The 19,916-nt window shown below is 37.7% G+C and overlaps 1 protein-coding gene across 1 annotated transcript in view; it reads left to right on the top strand.

Moving 5' to 3' along the window:
* The window catches only part of FREM2 (FRAS1 related extracellular matrix protein 2), a 194,413-nt gene extending 178,492 nt beyond the window's left edge, over nucleotides 1–15,921 (top strand). Inside the window, exons 17-24 of the mRNA XM_011942985.1 lie at nucleotides 7,258–7,450; nucleotides 8,984–9,088; nucleotides 10,530–10,657; nucleotides 10,756–10,890; nucleotides 11,625–11,751; nucleotides 12,637–12,824; nucleotides 13,332–13,478; nucleotides 14,800–15,921. Of these exons, the coding sequence (XP_011798375.1) occupies nucleotides 7,258–7,450; nucleotides 8,984–9,088; nucleotides 10,530–10,657; nucleotides 10,756–10,890; nucleotides 11,625–11,751; nucleotides 12,637–12,824; nucleotides 13,332–13,478; nucleotides 14,800–15,303 (1,527 nt within the window). The 3' untranslated portion in view covers nucleotides 15,304–15,921. The remainder of the gene's footprint in view (nucleotides 1–7,257; nucleotides 7,451–8,983; nucleotides 9,089–10,529; nucleotides 10,658–10,755; nucleotides 10,891–11,624; nucleotides 11,752–12,636; nucleotides 12,825–13,331; nucleotides 13,479–14,799) is intronic.
* Nucleotides 15,922–19,916: the final 3,995 nt, after the last annotated feature.

Here is a 19,916-nt window from a genome sequence, read left to right as displayed (position 1 = left end):
AATGCCAATAGAAATAGCAATAGAGAGGCAGTATAAGATGGTGGAATCTGGATATTAGAATCAAGCAAATGCTGACCAAAATTTGGCTCTGATATTTTCTAGCTATATGTCTTTGAACAAGTTACTTAAACACTTATAAGTGTTTGTCCTGTAGATTCCTCTTTCCTAACCTGTTTTTGCCACCTGAAAGAAACATGGAAAAATAAAGATTCAATCCCCATAAGAAAAATACAGGCTCATGTTAACAAATCTACCTTAGCCTTTTTCTTTATAGATCAGGTATCTCTAGTTCCTTCAGGTCTTCTATACAAAGCTGCTTCCAATCCTTTACTAAATTATTTCCATTTCCTTTCTGGTTGCTTTTCTCTCAGATTCTTGCTTACATCACAGCATCTATTGGCATAAACAAAATTGGATATGGAAATAGGATTACATCGTAGTTCTCATTCCTTTTCAAATCACTTCATCCACCAGGCGCGGTGGCTCCCACCTGTAATCATGGCACTTTGGGAGGCCGAGGCTGGCGGATCACCTGAGGTCGGGTGTTCAAGAGCAGCCTGATCAACATGGAGAAACCCCGTCTCTACTAAAAAAAAATACAAAAATTAGCCGGGTGTGGTGGCGGGCGCCTGTAACCCCAGCTACTCAGGAGGCTGAGGCAGGAGAATCACTTGAACCCAAGAGATGGAGGTTGCAGTGAGCCAAGATCGCACCACTGCATTCCAGCCTAGGTGACAGAGCGAGACTCTGTCAACAAAAAAAAAGAAAGAAAAAAAAAAACATTAGCCGGGCATGGTGACGCATGCCTGTATCCCAGGCGCCCGCCACCACACCCGGCTAATTTTTGTATTTTTTTTTATTTGATAGAATAAAAAAATAATTTTGTATTTTATAGAAAATATCATATACCAGGCGCGGTGTATCAGAGCCAAATTTTGGCTCTGATATCAGAAATATCAGAGCCAAATTTTGGTCAGCATTTGCTTGATTCTAATATCTAGATGTAATCCCAGCTACTCAGAAGGCTGAGGAAGGAGAATAGCTTGAACCAGGAGGCAGAGGTTGTGGTGAGCCGAGATCACACTATTGCACTCCAGCCTGGGCAACAAGAGTGAAACTTCATCTCAAAAAATTTAAAAAAAAAAAAAAAAAAAATCACTTCATGCTATTGAGCTTCTCTGTGGATCTCATCTAGTTCATAGTCTGTTTTTACCCTTAACAATGTTTTCTATCTTCTCCACAAAGTGGCAGCACTTCTCCATCTTTTGTACATGTTACCCAGGTAGCGTTTTCTGTCAATAATAAAAACCCTGCACTTGCCTGCCTAAGCTTTATCCTATGATATCTGTCCACTTCTTTAATGTAGCAAGGCTGTTTTGTTTTGAATGCAAAGCACGCCCTCTACTGTGTTCATTCTTCAAATCAAATCTTACTATAAAATTTAGATTAGCTAAAGTGACTATACTTTGCTAAGATTTTTAAATTCCAGTTCCTGTATCAAATTATTTGTGTTCAGTATTTTTTTTCTTCCTGTGACTTCTGCCAGCTAGAAAAGTCATTACTCTGCTTCTCTATCAGAGCTGACAACGATTCTACTCCATTAGGTGAAAATCAGCAATTGTAGGTTTTCAGTTAAGCTTTGCCTGTTAGAAAAGCTTACGTTCCATATTAGGAGAGAGTACAATATAAGAATTACAACATAATTCAGTTCTTAATAGTTTGCGCTACTTTCTTAAGGAAGATGGCTAACTTGTATGAGTTCCTTCTGAAAGACTTCTTCTGCTTTTGCATTGTTAAACATAAATTTAATAGCATAACCATGATGATCAGTAGCAGAGTGACGACCAGATTCAGAGTAAATCATTGAGATTTTAGGATCTTGTTATAAAATTCTAAAATCCTTATTGTGAATTAAATGGTAATAGAATTTAATAAAACATGTTGCTTACTCTCTTGGAGTGAAGCTTGAGATATTGTGTTAGTCAGGGTTCTCCCCAGAGACAGAATAGGTAGATGAGAAGGGATTCCTTGTGAGAATTGGCTCTCGAGATCATAGAGACTGAACAGTTCCATGGCAGGCCATCTGCAAGATGGAGAACCAGGGAAGCCAGTGGCGTGGCCCACTCCAAGATGCCAAAGGCCTAAGAACCCAGGTAAAGTCCCCAAGTCTGAACACCAGAGAGCTTGGAGTTCTGATATCCAAGAGAAGGAAAAGAAGAGCGTCCCAGCTCCAGGACAGAGAGAGAATTCACAGCAGTCCTTTGAGATATAAGTACTCTTTTTGTCCTTTTCTTTTCCTTTTTTGTCTGTCTAGGCCCCAGCCGATTTGGTGGTGGCCACCCACACTGAGTGAGGGTGGGTCTTCCTTACTCAGTCCACAGATTCAAATGCCAATCTTTTCTGGAAACACTCTCATGGAGACACCCAGAAAGAATGCTTTACCCACTCTCTGAGTATCCCTTAATCTGGTAAAGCTGAAAGCAAAAATTAACCATCACAGATGGCCATCCCATTTTCTTCTACCTTCTTCCTTGAGGTTAAGCTTCTACTTTTCCCCTTGCTGTTGATATTCTCCTACACCCTCACCTCAACGTACACACATATATGATTTACGCATAGGTGAGGGAGAAGAAAATAAAAATGAAAGTAGAAGAAATTCAACCCTCTGAGATATTGCCCTAATTTTCCTCCATTAGCTTTGGTTTATAATGAAGAGAACAAAATAATAATAGTACTAACAATAACAGCAACGACAATGATAATTGTAATAGCTTACATTTATTTATCGTTTACTACGTGCCTGCCATTCTTCTAAATACTTTGTATATTTCAACTCATTCTAGCCTCAGAACAACCCTTTGAGATAAGTAGTATTTTTGCCTTTTTTCTTTGTTTTTTTGTTGTTGTTGTTTGTTGTTTGTTTATAGATTAGGAAGCTGAAGCAAAGAGAATTCAAATAACCAGCCCAGGTTCATGTAGCTTATAAACTTAAGCTGTTAAACACATCATAATGCTTATCTGGGCATTAAATTGAATGTGAGTGAATGTGAGGAATGGATATGGTCACAGATTCAATTGCAAGAAACCCAGATGAACTTTTTCCTTTGTTCTTGATACAAATATGCTGCCTGACAGCGTTCATGAAAACACACGCCAGATTACATCCACACCCTCTGTTTGTAAAATGGTGCAAATCCATGTCTTAACAACAGTGGTCGACAGTTTCATCTGAATACAGGCAGATCAGTGTTGAATGCAAGCATATTTCATGAGATGGCACCTGAAGGAAAGCAAATGCTTGGTAAATTCTACTTTACACTCTGTTTTAGAATGTCATGAGGGCCTTCCAAACTTTTGCATTTCAGCATTAAGGATGGAAAAATGGAGAAAAATAAAAAGCAAACCATCAGCACAGACTCCATGTGCTTCAGAGAGGCTTCGTGGTTTTATTGACCACCTCAGCAAACAGCCCCTGCAGCAAGCCGGTGCTGAGCCACGTCTGTTTGTCCTCAACAACCCCACAGAGCCCAGGCCAAGCACCTAGCAGGCATTACTTGCCCTTCTCTAGTCCTTCCCAAATTTGGCATCTTAGCTCAAGGTAATCACTGTGCAAACACATTTTATCAACTGGTAATTGCTTTTGCTAGGAACAACATGATAGATTATTGATTTTTTACATGTGTTCTTGTCGCTAAAGCTACTACCATAAAATATTGTCAAGTTCCTGCATTTTTCTCTGTAAATGAAAATCTAACACACTCTGTAAGGGTTTTCTGCCTTCTCCAACCTCCCAATTCAGATGATTTACCTTATTAGTTAACAGGATAGTTATCTGTTAACAGCAATGAAGTGTGATTGACTTTCATGCAGCTAGGCTACATCTAGCTTCAGCTGTTATTAAAACTATATCTGATTTTGCCATCTCATTTATTTGTATGTTCATTCATTAAAGAAATATTCAGTGAACACCTACTCTGTGCCAGGGAATATACCAAGTACCCGTGAGGACACCAGACAAGAAGCTTACAGAGCAACAAAGTAGTCAGATCATCACTCATAAAAGTGAAGAATTTTACTTGCCAAGAAAAACAAATTTGAAATTTCTCTAATGATATTTGACTCTAAAATGATTTTATTCGTTTCTAAAATATAAACACAGATAAATAGCAGGAAAAGCAAAATAGAGATGAATTAAATAAATGATTCCACTCTACCTTTATGTGTGACACGTATTGTGTAAACAAAATTTAAAGTTGTTTGGGTACACAATAAAAAACACTTCAGAGGCAAAATGGTTATTAAAGCTAAATTAAGTTCTTAGAACTATCAAATAGTTTGGTAGCTTTTCTCTTGAAACCAATTTTTTAAAATAATTGAAGACTGCAGATCATTTGACCGTTTATTGTCCTGGCTCGCTGTTTTGCGATGTAGAATCTTAACTCTCCCATCTGTAAGGTAAACAGCGACTGATGCCATTGTTCAATGTGCATGAATAAGCTACAAAACGCAACCCCAATCATAGTTTTCACTTAAAACGTGAAATTCTAATGTACTTAGGAGAAGACACAGCATAATTTTGGAAAAGTAAACAAATTTTTTTTCTTAGTTGCTTTGAGGAATAATTATGCCTCCTGTTTACTGTGCATTTGATTTAGGAATATGAAACTTTGAGGCTGGAATATACTTAAGAGGTCATTTTTCCATCCCACTGTGTTATACTTTGTACACTGATTTTCTTTTATATGTAAGCCACTCTAAATTATTTTGCAAGATATATACTTACCCCAGTGTGTAGTAGAATAAATTTGACAGTGTGTTACTTTTTCCATGATATTTGCATTTTACACTTTCCTTTTAAATATGGAATTTAAAGTATTGCTTGCCTTTGATGAAGAAACTTCAAACAGCAATGAGGACATATGAAATCACTCATTGTGTCTCGGTTTCGTTAAGGTTTGACAGATATTTCTTTCATTATAAACAAATACCTTGAAAAGTCCTGTGAGATAGGCTGAAAGAAAATTAAGTGCTTTTTAAGTTGACATCTAAAAGTTGAATGATTGCATTGCACTCTTCACTTTGAAGAAGGTAGGTGATCTAGATGGTCAAGGTAGCTTCATTTAGGCTCCAGTTCCTCTAGGTAGAGATTCTAAGTAGACAGAAAGAAGACCTAGCCATGGGTACTAAGAAAATGCAATGGAATGCTGATTCTGTGTCCAAAAATGATCAAACTCTAGTTTACCACAACATCAAATAAAATCAAACAAGAGTTAGTCGGGGAGCTGTACTCCAAGTAACTTATTCTTAGGAAGTGAATATTAGTAATTCCCTCCAAAATAGCATACTCAGTAACATCTGATGGATAGAGTATAATATTGGAAAAGAGTATTCTTAGCACCTATAAAGTTTAATTGGGAATCTATGCCTAAAGCCTAATTATTTTTTAAAATCATGGTTTATTAAAAGTGTAAGGTAAAATATTAATCTTAAGGACTAGTGGCATATGGATTGACTTAATCACTGTCCATTTCACTGCACTTCAAAATCAATGGCTCCATGAAGTAATAACAGCTGCCCATAGAAACTACTGTCTCAAAGGACTTTTAATGAAAAGCACCTCTCCCGCTGGCCAGGCTAGCAGGTAGTAGGGACTGCTAGCTACTATACTATACAGTTCAGAATAAAATCACTTGTTTGGTTGATGGTTCTTTTCTATGTATTTTTATTAGGGATTCAGGTCATCATTTTTGTGACATGGGCAGTTTACTTTTAACTTCATAAGAATGTTCTAAATTATAGCTCTTGTGGTTTAAATTATTTGCTAACTTATGCCTGTGATTCTTGTTGTGAGCTCAGTGATATAATGGAGAGAACAAAATATCAGACCATTATCAGACAGCCTGACTGAAACTTCTGTGGAGTGTGATCTGACCTAAGTCCTTTCCTCTTGTGTAGAAGAGGCTGGTTGTATTTGTCCTACTATCATGCAGAGCTATTTTGAGAATTAAATATGATAACCTTTGTTAGATGGCCTTAGGACTGCCTTCATCTTCATTTGGAATACGATGAAGTATGACAGAATAGGAAAACACATGGGCCAGAAGCTGAGTTCTGATCTTGTCCGAGCCATTCAGGAGGCTTCGAGAATACTGTGGGACATGTGCCTTTTTCCTTTGAGTCTTAATTTTATCTTCTTTTCTTTCTATCTGTAATCCACTGACTATCCAACTGTCCATCCATACATGCAAATATAATTATGGTGGAGACTAAAAATATTAAATAGTGTTTATTGAGAAACTAGTACAGTTTCTGAAATGTGGTAAGTACTCAATAAATAAATATTAGTTTATCCTCCACTATTCCCAACCCATCTACTAAATACCAGAAAGAGGAAAACATAAAATTCAAGGCAAGACACTTCATTTCAACTAATTATTCTTGAGATATTATAAATGTTATACATCATTAGTAAATATATTTGCTTCCAGATCTATGTTTCATATTCCCTTAATAAAAAAGTAGCTCATAGCAGCATTTTTTATAATAGCCAAAAACTGGAAACAACCCAAATGGCCATGAAGTGATAAATAGATAAACGAAATGTAATGCGTGCGTGCAATGGGATGCAATTTAGTAACAGGGGAATGAAGTATTGAAACGTGCTCCAACCTGGAAAACATTACGCTAAAATGAAAGAAATCTATCACAAAATACCACATTTTGTATGATTCCATTTATAGGAAACGTCCAGGATAGATAAATACATAAAGACCTAGTGGTTGCCAGGGACTGGCGGGGAGGAGGGATTAGGGGGTGACTGCTAATAAGTACAGGCTTCCTTTTGGAGGCGATGAAAATCTTCCAAAATTGATTGTGTTGGTTGCACAACTCCTTGAATATACTAAGAACCACTGAATTGTTTACTTTAAATAGGTGAATTATATGGTATGTAAACTATCTTCATAAAACTGCTCTAAAGTGAAGACGATTTTGTAAGTATAATATGCTCAAAATAATGCACTGTCTTAAGGATTTCTGGTACATATCCTTTGTTGTCAATGAAGGTAGTTAGTAACAACTATTTAATCGATCCAAAATTAAGTGAGGGAAAAACTGTGTTATAAAATGCTATCATTTCCTCTTCTCAGTGATTACTCAAAATCTTCAGTTAAGCGAAAGGAGAAAATGGCTTGTACAAAATGAGGCTCATTTAGTTAACACTGAGTCGTGTTGATAGATGTAATTTTATTGTTTTAGGTCCTAAACCTAGTGCAGTCCTATGTGACCCTTCGAGTCCCTCTGTATGTTTCCTACGTGTTCCATTCCCCCGTGGGGGTAGGAGGCTGGCAGCATTTTGACTTGAAGTCAGAGCTTCGTCTAACTTTTGTGTACGACACTGCCATCTTGTGGAATGATGGAATTGGCAGCCCCCCAGAGGCTGAACTTCAAGGTGAGTTCCGAAGACTTGGAACACTCTATAGTTTTGTAACCTATTTAGATTATTTAAGAGGATTTTTTTTGCCATTGCTAAAAGTAGTACAAGCAACTTTCAGTAGATTTTCTTTTTCTATTCAATAATAAGATAATTTCACCTTTTTCATCAAAAAAACTCTTTAAACCATATTAGAACTTTAAATTTTGTGTAATATGGAATTATTAAATGTAACTTTATATATTTCATGCATATTTTATCGTTGCGATCTATTTTAGGGGATTAATTATTTATGTGTTACATAACACAACATATATATTTTTCTGGATTCTAGAAAATGGATAGAGGAAGCTCCGACGAAAACAAGAAATGACCAAGGGAAAAAGTTACACATTTTTATTTCAGAAAAAAAGAGGTGCATTTAAATTAAATACAAATTGTGGCCTGAATTCTAGTCATGACTCTACAACTAACTAGCTGTGAGATCTCAAGCATATTGCTTAATCTTTCTGAGACTTAATTTTTTCTGAATGATAGATAAAACTTCTAATATCTCCTTCTGATTTAAAATTCTGTTACTCTGGGATACTTTAGCTGAATGTCTGCAAACTCTGTGAATGTCACTAGCTCGAGTTCGCAAGCATTTGCAAACCTTGGTTTCAATCTCCATGTTAGACTCACAGTTCAAAGTCCACAAGCATCAATTTGATAAATCCATTAGTAGTATGCGTGCTTTTTCTTTTTCAGACATATATTACTGTTCTGATTCCACAAACATCCGCAGTGTCATGCCAGTACTACATTTTATCAGTCAGCAGGAAAACAGAGTTAATTGTACACCTCAAATGTAAATCTACTCTCTTAAGCGGATTAAAACCTATTTATGCTCTGTTCATTTTGTTGTTGTCTTTTTTCTCCATGTTTCATTTTGAATAGTTTCTATTTTAGAGCTATGTGACAGATAATATGATCATCCTGAGTTATGATTCCTAATTATTTCACCTTGTTTTAGAAGGTGTATATTTAAGTTAATCTTAATGAGGATTTTTCTGTGGTTCCCAGCCTCCACATAGAATCTCTTGTTTGCTTCTGATTTCTGGAGCCAAATTTTATCAAACTGCTAAATTTCTTGGGAAGGCTTCAGAGCTTTCTTTAAGTCTATAAAATTAGGAATAATTCTAGATAACTCAAACCTATTTGTATTTACATGTCCGAATCTCCATCATTTTGACAATTTTGTAATGCCTCTCAATTTACAGCTCCATTTTTGTAAATTCAGATTAAAAAAAAAAAACTTGATCTATTGTAATTAATCTGTGTATTTCATAGTGACTTCACTCATGTTACTTAACAATTCATTTTGGCTCCCTTTTCTGCTTAGAAAAGAAAATGAAGGTACTTCTGCCTCCATTATTCAGAATTCTTCTGATAATACGCTTTGCCCAGAATGCTTAAAGACAAATCAAACATGAATTAATTTTTGGAAGGAATCTGTATATAAGAGGTCTCTGGCTACATATATTGTCATTCTTGGTACTTTCTCCATCATAGGCTCTCTCTATCCAACCAGCATGCGCATCGGTGATGAGGGGCGCTTGGCCGTGCACTTCAAGACAGAGGCTCAGTTCCACGGCTTATTTGTGCTGTCACATCCTGGTAAGCCCTGTTATCTTTTAACAACCACTCATCACACAAAAATGAGGTAGACTTTCCATCTTCACACATTTCAGCGTGCTTCCCTGTTACCACTGAAGCCCTTAATCTCAAACGAATTATACATGTTCGATTATCTCCATGAGGGCTTGATAATTGTTCAGCTTCATCTCATAATCCACAAAATTATCATTATGCAGACTCTCAGAGAAAATGCAAAATAATAAGAGTAAAATTAAAAGGAAACCCTACTGAGTTCATTTTAAGTAAAGTTTTCCTTAAAGAGCATACGAATAATGATTTCTTTCTCTGCTTTGCTTCCATTGTGCAAATTGAATTGCAGATGATTCATTCAGCAGGCAGTTCTCTTTTCACAGCTTTTTCCTAGGTACTGCGAGAAACCCTTTTAATAGGGTCGGAAGAGGTACTTCACGTTCATATTTGCGTTTTGGACATGTTAATTATGTTTAATAAGTATTGGCTATGCACTTTTACTAACTGTGATGCACCGTGCTTTGAATATCAATAAGGCAGATAAGGCAGCAGTCTGTAAAATCCCACGTCTAACTTCATTTGTTTTTTTTTTTTTTAATAAGGGACATTTCACTAGAAAGAGCTTATTTTTTATTTGACTCTCCATGTTACCAATTTAGTAACATGGAGAGTCAAATAAAAAATAAGCTATTTTTCTGCCAGCTTATGTTAGATTGGGAAAGGGAAAATAGTTCACTCAACATCTTTATATCCTTTCTTTTTCTGGGCTTGAACTCTAACAAAAGAGAATAGGGCGAAATAATTAGGAAGAGAAAGAGGTTTCATTGTATTTTTATGGAACTGAGCTACAAGAAAGAAATAATCCAAAAAAATCATTTTGCTTTATTGTATTTGACAGTTCTGGAAAATGAGGATTTTCTGGTCTACACAGCTTTCTTCTACATGCCTACCTTTCTAATAAACTGAATCTCTGTGTAGCCATGATGGCTGGCAATCTAAGTAAAATTAGACTCCATTCATAAATTGGGTTTGCCCAGCTGTGTGGATACTAATAGACTATTTTAAGTTCAGCTCATAGCTTCTGTGCACAATAAATGCATTCACATCACCCTTCATTGTGCTGCTCTGACTCCCCAGAAAGTAGCTCTGAGCAATCTGAGCGTTTCTGTACAATTATCTTTTGACAGAACTATAGAGCAGAAACAGCACTGAAGTGGGAATCAGAAAGTCCCACCCTAGCTGTGTGATCTTTGGAAAGTCACATAGTCACTCACAGCCCAGTTTCGTCATCTGCCAGAGGAGGATAATTATACCAACCATGACTGCTTTGCAGCCTTCTTATAAGAACAGAAGCAAATAATGTAGGATAGTGTGTTTTGAAAACTCTAAACTGTTACGTACTCTTAATTGAACCACTATGTCATTATTTTCATTACTGGCACTTTCCTAGCATCCTTTACAAGCTCAGTGATCATGTCAGCTGATCATCCAGGCCTGACATTTTCCCTCCACCTCATAAGGAGTGAACCAACCTATAACCAGCCAGTACAGCAGTGGAGCTTTGTCTCTGACTTTGCCGTAAGTGACTAAGACTCTTCACTGATTTTCTTCTGCTGCTACTGTCTGATTGCACCTCAGATTTTTAAATGTAATATATCAATGTCTTCTCCTCAAAGGTACGTGACTACTCAGGCACCTATACTGTGAAGCTGGTGCCATGCACCGCCCCATCACATCAGGAATACCGCCTGCCAGTCACCTGCAACCCCAGAGAGCCTGTCACCTTTGACCTTGACATCCGATTCCAACAGGTGTGGCTTACAGAATTATCATCTCATGACTTGCAGAATCCCACTTTGTTTTTCATTTAATAGTTTTAAAAAAGAAGTTTCCACACATGAATAACTTTAATTCTTGCATGCTGGAAAGAAATCAGACAGGTAAGGAAGCAAGGGATAAAAGAATGAGGAAAGATTTGCTCTTTATCTGTTGTTAGCACAGGATGTAAAATTCAGAGTTTAAATGTATGCAATGGTTATTTTTTTCTTATCTGATCTTATCTTGTCTCCTCCTGAAGTTTGCTGTCTTGGAGATTTGAGAATTTTCCCCACACTTCTGCATTTCTTGTCTTGTTCTTCTCTAAAGAGAATGAAATCCTGTAGCTCAAACCACCTCAAAGTACCTAATTGCCATTATGTATTATAAGAAATGTGATGGCATCTTCTTTTCAAGAATTTATACTATTGACCTTCTACTGACAATGATATTTACAAGTCCTTTATATACCCAATAAACCAGCGGAAATGAGCTCAAGAAATGCCATTTAGTCCCATTCAAAAAATGACTTGACCCCACCAGTTTCGCCTTCTCAAGGACAAAAGCAATGTTACAGCTCTCTAAGGTGGCTGGGTAGGGTGTGAAAATTGCAGTGCAGTGCTTCGTGTTCTACAGTCAGTGTACAGTGAATGTGTGTAATCTGTGAACCGTATGTTTGCGCACCATCAGAACCACCAGTGCATAAAAGGACTTTTGCCTTTGGTTTTAGGTCAGTGATCCAGTGGCTGCTGAGTTTAGCTTGAACACCCAAATGTACCTGCTCTCTAAGAAGAGTCTCTGGTTGTCTGATGGATCCATGGGATTCGGGCAAGAGAGTGATGTTGCTTTTGCAGAAGGTATCACTTTACAAATGAGAGGGATACTCTATTTGTCATGTATATCTTTTGCGCTTTGCTTTTTGGGGATTGTGTTTGAGGGGGGAAATTGTAGCTTCTTTAATGGTTTTGAGAATGTAACTGAGTCTTTACTCACGCTGGCTGGTGTGGGAAGTCATTGCAATTGGGTATATGTTACTGGATATCTTTTTATTCTGAGGAAGCTAATCTCTAGCTGTCTTACCTAAGTGACTTTTGGAACAAGTCTAGATGATTTTCTGGAATGTTTTTTTCAACTTGCATAAACTTAAATGCTGCAGCTACATGAGATTGTAAATGCCTCTTAAGTGTAGGTCGTGCTTGCCTTGCTCAATGATGTCTATTCAATGCCTAGCACACATACATAGCAAAAACACCTGGCACGCCTGGTAGGGGTTCCATAATAGTTATGAAATAAATAATTGAACACCAGGGGTTTTCATTAAACCCTCTTTCAGAAACAAAGTTAAGTAGACTTTTTATTGATACTTTCTTTCTTAGTGTTATTCCATATTGTATCAGTATATATCTTATCAACTTATTTTTGTAAACTGGACTTGAACCACAATGGGGTATTATTAATGTCAAATTGTAGGCCAGACCTTTGAAATTATTCCCACCTGTGGCTGAGCATCTGAGACTCAATAAATCTTTAGTCGCTTGTGGTTAGTCTGCAAAGTGGTCTTACCTGAGGCCTGGGAATGCACCAGATCTTGAAGCTCATATGAACAGGCCTTCAACATTTGATGGTAGATGAGAGTGGCAAGGAAATAATCTCTGTGTCCTCATTGTCATAACCCGTTTACAGTGTCACGTTGATATTCCTTATCACATCACAGAAATCACATGTCCACATCTCTCATTCAGGTGATGTCATTTACGGTCGTGTCATGGTGGATCCTGTCCAGAACCTGGGTGACTCGTTTTACTGCAGCATTGAGAAGGTGTTTCTATGCACTGGAGCTGATGGCTATGTTCCCAAGTATAGTCCAACTAATGCAGAATATGGCTGCTTAGCCGACTCTCCTTCACTCTTATATAGATTTAAAATTGTGGTAAGTGCTTTGACCCAAACAATGAGCTAGACAGATTTTTCAAAGTTCAGCCTCCTTGTCTTACATTTAAAAACCAGGCTGGACACAGCAGCCATACTACAGTCCCAGCACTTTGGGAGGCCAAGATGGAAGGATCACTTGAAGCCAGGATTTCAAGACCAGCCTGGACAACATAGTGAGACGCCATCTCTACAAAAAATTTTTAAAATTAGCCGGGCATCGTGGCACATGCCTGGAGTCCCAGTTACTTGGGAGGCTGAGGTGGGAAGCTTGCTTAAGTCAGGAAGTTCAATCTATGATCATGCTACTGCACTCTGGCCTGGGGGACAGAGAAGGTTCCCATCTCTTAAAAAAAAATAGAAAAACAAACAAAATGATCATTTTTCGTAAACCAAATGGTGACATTTTATAGTAATTTGTACTTGCACAAAACAAATAGGGAAACATGCTGTCCTGGCAAAAGCTGGCATTATCTACAGCAATCACCACTTTCCTTACTGCTTAAAGGACAAAGCTCAGCCAGAGACACAAGCGACCAGTTTTGGAAATGTCCTATTTAATGCCAAACTAGCAGTGGATGACCCTGAAGCCATTCTCTTAGTGAATCAACCTGGATCTGATGGATTTAAAGTTGACTCAACACCACTCTTTCAGGTAGGCCAAAAGGAAGCTCATTTGTAATAGCTATGTACCCACATGCAAGTTACGGAACATTTATATGCCTCAGATGTCTCATATGTAAATAGCAGTAATAGTAATATTGCATACAGTTAATGGGAACACTGAACAAGATATGGCATAGAAACCACATAGCCCCTTACTGGGCATATGGTGAGTACTCCATAAACCCAGCTTTTATTTTTTTTGTTAGCAATATACCTGGCCTTCATAGCTTTTATCACTTTTATTCATGTATTAATATTATTTTCAGACTACGTGTAATGAAGAGTCTTATTTAGCCCAGAATGTAAATCCGTGTCTGACAGTTGAGTAATCTGCTTTTCTTATTCAAAACGTCCTTCCTGCTGACTTTTCACGCACATCTTAATTAGAGTCATCTTGTGTGAACTGCTGAACTCAGGAAAGCAATTGTGCACAGCTCCACTCCCAAAGATTTCAGAAACCAAGACACAAACTCCTGACTCAGGGGTCAAAGGTGGATGGGGACGCAGGCAGCCACCACAACACTGAGCAGGCAAATGCCACAAATTTCAAGATGTGCTTACACTGTAAATCTCTGTCAGAGCAAGTGCACCCTTTAGGATATTTACTGAAAATTAACCCGACAGGACGGCCTGGAGAAATGTGTTATTTTCATTCAACCTAAGGAAGGAATCTTAAGAAAGCGTGTTTATTATTCTGAATCTTTTCAAACAAGAAGTTGAAGTATGATATGTTTTATTTTTATTCTTGCCATTAAATCTCAAAGCATCTGACCTCTCTAAATCCTTCATGCTTCAAAGACTCATCAGAGTATTCCTCCTTTTCCAAAGCCCCAGAAAAGCTTGAAAATTGATTTTTTTATTCCTCTGTGGTCTTTTATGCAATAAGCAGCCAGACATGGTGAAAGGAGTCCTGAGGTTCAGAAGATTTGAGCTATAGTCCTGCCTCTGCCACTAACTAGTTGAGTAACATTGGGCAACTCAGTTAGCTGCTGTATATTCTTATTTGTTCATTTTTTTAATGAATAAACTAGACTCTATAACCTATTAATAGGTCTTTAGAACTCTCCCATTCTATGACAACAAGTACCAAATATTCACTCCCTTAAGAGTTGCATGGAATGTATCATACAGTGCTTTGCACAGAGCCTTGCACCTAGTACTCATTCAAAAATATTAAGTAAGTTAATTCTGCAGACTAAAATAAATCATCATTTATTAATATCTCTGCCATTAATTTCTCTAGCAAAGAATGGTGAATTAGGTTGATATGGTATCTAGTATCTCCTAACAAATAGAGTTGTGCTTTCTAGGTCGCTCTGGGCCGAGAATGGTATATACATACGATCTATACAGTGAGATCAAAAGACAATGCCAATCGAGGCATTGGCAAAAGAAGCGTGGAGTACCATTCTCTGGTGAGTCAAGGAAAGCCCCAAGCCACCACCAACAGCCGGAAGAAGAGAGAGATCAGGAGCACACCCTCGCTGGCGTGGGAGATTGGTGCTGAAAACAATCGGGGAACAAACATCCAGCACATTGCCCTGGACCGCACCAAGAGGCAGATCCCCCAGGGGAGAGTACCTCCGGATGGCATCCTCCCCCAGGAGCTTGACAGCCCCAGCTCTGCAGTCAGCCTGGTCACTGTGGTGGGCGGCACCATGGTAGGGTTACTCACCATCTGCCTCACTGTGATTGCAGTGCTGATGTGCAGGGGCAAGGAAAGTTTCAGGGGGAAGGAGGCCCCGAAGGGCTCCAGCAGCAGCGAGCCCATGGTACCTCCACACAGCCATCACAGTGACAGCTCAGAAGTTTGATGACCACAGGTAGAACTCACCTTTTCCTTAAGTGTGTCAGAAAAGATCATAATGGAACCCTAAATACTTCTGGTAAACCATAGAGGATGGAGGATGTCTGTGATGAAGCTGCTCAGAGAATATGACTGTACTAATGTACTTTGATTTGAGTTCTCCATACTCTTTTATGCATCAAAGGACAAATTAAGACATCTTTCCTCTCGCCCAAAAGGCAGCAACGATGTACTCACATGTACACAGAGCCATGGATAGATGGTGAGGAATGTACTCCTCATTTTAGACATATTCTCTATGCAGTGGAGATAAATGTATTAAAAGGTGCTAACAGACTCTCTTACAAGTATAAGAGGAGTCTATTGTTGCTATTTCAGTGTGAATGTTGAAGGTGCAATTATCACATTGTTTATTCATTGTATAACAGATTATTACTAGAAAGGTTTTCCTTGCTAGTCTGGAAAACTGGTGAACACACTGTTTATTATGATAAGTTTTCAAATAGGTGAAGACAGTGTAGCATTGTGACCAGGGGTGGCTCAACCCACAAATCAACTGATCCACTACTTGGGAGACAGTAGAAGGAAAGATCGAGGGAAGGAAGTTCACTCACTTGAATTTGAATTGCTTCTCATTCTCATCAGACTCTGCTTGTTTTGTTTGCGTATTTAATTTTAAATTAAACCAAAGAATATGTTAATTCTGGAAGAGATTTTTAAGAGATACTGCTCTGTTTGGGCATATAGTGAGTAACGGTAGAGCTCTTGTATGGTAATATACCTTATTGGTGCTCAACATTTGTGGGAAATTAGAAGGTTGGTGACATTTTGGTGATGAATAAATGCCATAGTGTTAGAGTCACTACAAGACAATGTTCTCTAAGAACTGAGCCTAGATGTTTGCAGTATTGAACCCATAAATGATAATGCAAAACATTATTACAAATGTTGAAGGGAGAAAGTGGTATGGATTAATATAATGTGTATAATCAGAGTGCCTCTTATACATACTTTAGAGAATAAAAGAACATTTTGACAGATGACAGATGAGGTTATCCCTCAGAGTAGCATAATCACACAATAACATTTAGAACTTAAATTGACTATAGGACATTTTATTAACTTTCTATTCAGCGTCTGGTCCAAATGATGGGACTCTTTGCAACTATCATTCCAGAAATAGTCTTGGAGGTTGCCAGAATCATTGATCATATTTTTCTTTGATTCAAGAAGACATCACTCTGGCATCCCCAGTTCAGTGAACTGGTACAATGTAGTCCCTCTGAATGTTTAAAAATATCATTGTAACAGTGCTTACCATTCACCTCACAAAGCCAAGGAACTTAAGTGAGCTTCCTTGGCAAGCCTCTCACTGCCTTTCTGCATCAATGTGTTTGTTACCAAATCGCAGACATTTTGCTTAGAAAGGGAAAACTTCAGCTTTCCGAAAGCTAGTAAACATGTTTCAAAGAAAAGTAAGGTCAGGAAAAAAGAATAATGCCTACAGATTATGCTTCAATTGTTGGTTAGAATCCCCTTTCACTTCTAGCCATAAGCTGGCCACATTGGACATCTTGGTCGCTGCAGATTTTTTTTTTTTTTTTTTTTGAGACGGAGTCTCGCTCTATCGCCCAGGCTGGAGTGCAGTGGCCGGATCTCAGCTCACTGCAAGCTCCGCCTCCCGGGTTTACGCCATTCTCCTGCCTCAGCCTCCCGAGTAGCTGGGACTACAGGTGCCCGCCAGCTCGCCCGGCTAGTTTTTTGTATTTTTTAGTAGAGACGGGGTTTCACGGTGTTAGCCAGGATGGTCTCGATCACCTGACCTCGTGATCCACCCGTCTCGGCCTCCCAAAGTGCTGGGATTACAGGCTTGAGCCACCGCGCCCGGCCTGTCACTGCAGATTTTTAAAAGGCAAACTTCTCAGATCAGATGTGCACATCTTAATTTGGTGTCTGTAGTATCAACCATTTCTTGATAAAGATAAGGAAGCAACACTGATACTGAGAGAGAGGTAATGTGTCCAGTAGTTGCCTTTCTTTTAGGCAGCTGTGCACTTCATGTTCAGTCTTTCAAAAATAGACTGTAGTATCCTTTCATTGGAGAATTTACAAAAATACCACCTACATCTCAAAAGTCCCACTAACGGCTTTTACAAACAGAAAGTTCTGTGTAGCCCAGGAGTTTATTTAGCAAGATAAATAGTGGTAATTTCTTAATCATTCCCCTTTCCTTTGCTTTACCTTCTGGCAGATGCTTAGCTACTTCTTTGGTTACCTCGTAATTTTTATGGGAATGAATGTGAATTAGGGAACTTCAAATAGTGTGTGGACTTTTCACTACTTAAACCATTGGGTTCAATTGATGTAGACTGTTAGAGCAAGTATACTCAATCGACTTGCTGATATTTTAGTAGTTAACAGCTTCCGAGCCTTTCGTGCAAGTTTGGAGTCTGTCAGTGAATATAGCAATCGGTGAAGCGTTACTGTAAGATGTCTGTTTTGAGCCTTTGGGTCAGGCTGGTTTTATACCAAATTTCACTCTACAATGCATATTCTAATGAGGCTACTGTATATAAATTGGAGAGCTTATAAAATACAGAACATTTCTATCCTATCCTACCAAATATTTATCCTTCTCTGTCCTCTATTCTCTTACTCTCCTCTCTCCCTTTTTCCTTCCCTTTATTCCCTTGAAAAGAGAGAGTCTGTGGGAAATAGACAGATACTGCTTTTTAAAATATAAAGTACTTGGGATTTTGCATTATTTTTCTTAATATCTATTTACTAAATATGTAATTTAATATACATTAATTATTTTTTGAAACTCTTTTTAGTGGGAAGAATATGGTAAATTTTTTGTTAAATAAAATAGACCTTATATTTAGCATTTCGCTTTTAGAGAACTTTTCTGGTACTATCAGAACAAACACATAAAATAACTTCCCACAGAGAACAGGATATAGCAATAATAGCTCCTTAGATACTCAGTGGCTTCTGACTCCAATCAAGGTCTTGTTGATACTATATAGTAAAAATAAAACCAAAAGTAAATATTATACTAGTGGCTCTCCTAAGCATATGAATCATGAAGCACTGAAATATGTATTTTAATGATGATCTTATTTATTCCCATTTTTGCCCTTAGTTAACATTTACTGGTGCTCACCTAGGATTGGCTATTCAGAGAGAATGCATAGAAACCAAGCTCCACCTCCTGTCCTTGGGAAGGCTATAACTGAAAGCAGCTCTTCATTTGGACTAAAGTGGCAGGATTTGCATTAGATTCTCTCCTGAACCAAAAACAAAACAGTCATATCCGTGAACCACAATTTAAAAATCTTTCTAGAATAGCAACAGCAGACTCCACTCTTGTTTATCTAAAAGAGCCCTACATGTTATGGATCATTCTGATGACAGATTTATACAAAATGATTCAAACCAGTAACTTAATAAAATTGACCTTCGCAAAGCCTCACTGATGGAGTGCCTTAGAGAGCTGTGGGTGGCACTGCATATTCTTTTCCTCTTAGTAAAAGATAGGCCCACTTTATTCCAAGAATAACAGATAGCACATAAACTCTTCTTCCAGCTCGTTAGCAGCATTAGCACCTTCTGAAGTCCACCCTCTCAGAAGAATCCACAATGTTTGAACAAGATGCATGAAGGTCAGCTAGCAGCCTGCTGCCAAGCCACTACATAGCATTTATGATAAGAAAGACCAATGCTAGGCTCCATATGAAGGGATTTAGTTCTGTAAGCAGCAAAAAAGCGTCTTTATCAAGTCATCTTACCTCTAATTCTTTTCCAGTGTGCCAACTCCAAAGTCAACATTAAAAATGTAAATGGACCTGTATAAATATCACAGAGAGCTTTTCCTTATACATCTCAATGCTGAGAGTTAAAATATTCCCAGGTTAAAAATTATTTAAAGTACCGATAATAGAGCTAAATATAATGACATTTAGATTTTAAAAGTTGGATGTTTTATTTCTGCTTTTTGAAAATACTTATTTAGTGTTGACTTGGAATCCAATTCGGTCCTTTAGTAAGTAAAGAAAATAATATGTTTAAAAATGTAAATGTTTTACAAATTTGAAATTTTCATAATTGTATTAATCAGAAAACAAGCACATTGCCATTCTTTGAAACTCATGTTTCTAGACATGACAGCAGTAATGAAAAGATGAAAACAAGTGTCTTCACTAAGCATATGGCAAATAAATGGGACCCACATGTTCAACCCGTTCAATTTACCAAGGTTCAGAAATATGTAATTTAGCAGGAAACTGTAAATACCAGTGCTATCCCAGCCACACATGCACACACACAGATATAAAATAACCAAACCTCTCATTTCTAGGAAAGAGATAACACTAAAGGCATAATTTTAACTGAAATAGTTTCTATGAAGTTTTACAAAAAGATCAGCAGAAAGCTCATTTGTGAAAACATGGGAGCTTCTTTAATATTAGTTCCGAGGTTAATATATTTACTGGAGGTATTTTCCTAGAATTGATTGCAGTATTGCATGGTAATCACATTTAATTTTTAAGGAAACATTATATATAGGTTCAAATTATCCCTTAATGTAGATTTCTCCCCTTTTCCATATATTTTGAT

The sequence above is a fragment of the Colobus angolensis genome, unplaced genomic scaffold (assembly GCF_000951035.1).
Source record: "Colobus angolensis palliatus isolate OR3802 unplaced genomic scaffold, Cang.pa_1.0 Scaffold214, whole genome shotgun sequence".
Classification (NCBI taxonomy): Eukaryota; Metazoa; Chordata; class Mammalia; order Primates; family Cercopithecidae; genus Colobus; species Colobus angolensis.
This window is presented reverse-complemented; position numbering and strand designations above follow the sequence as displayed.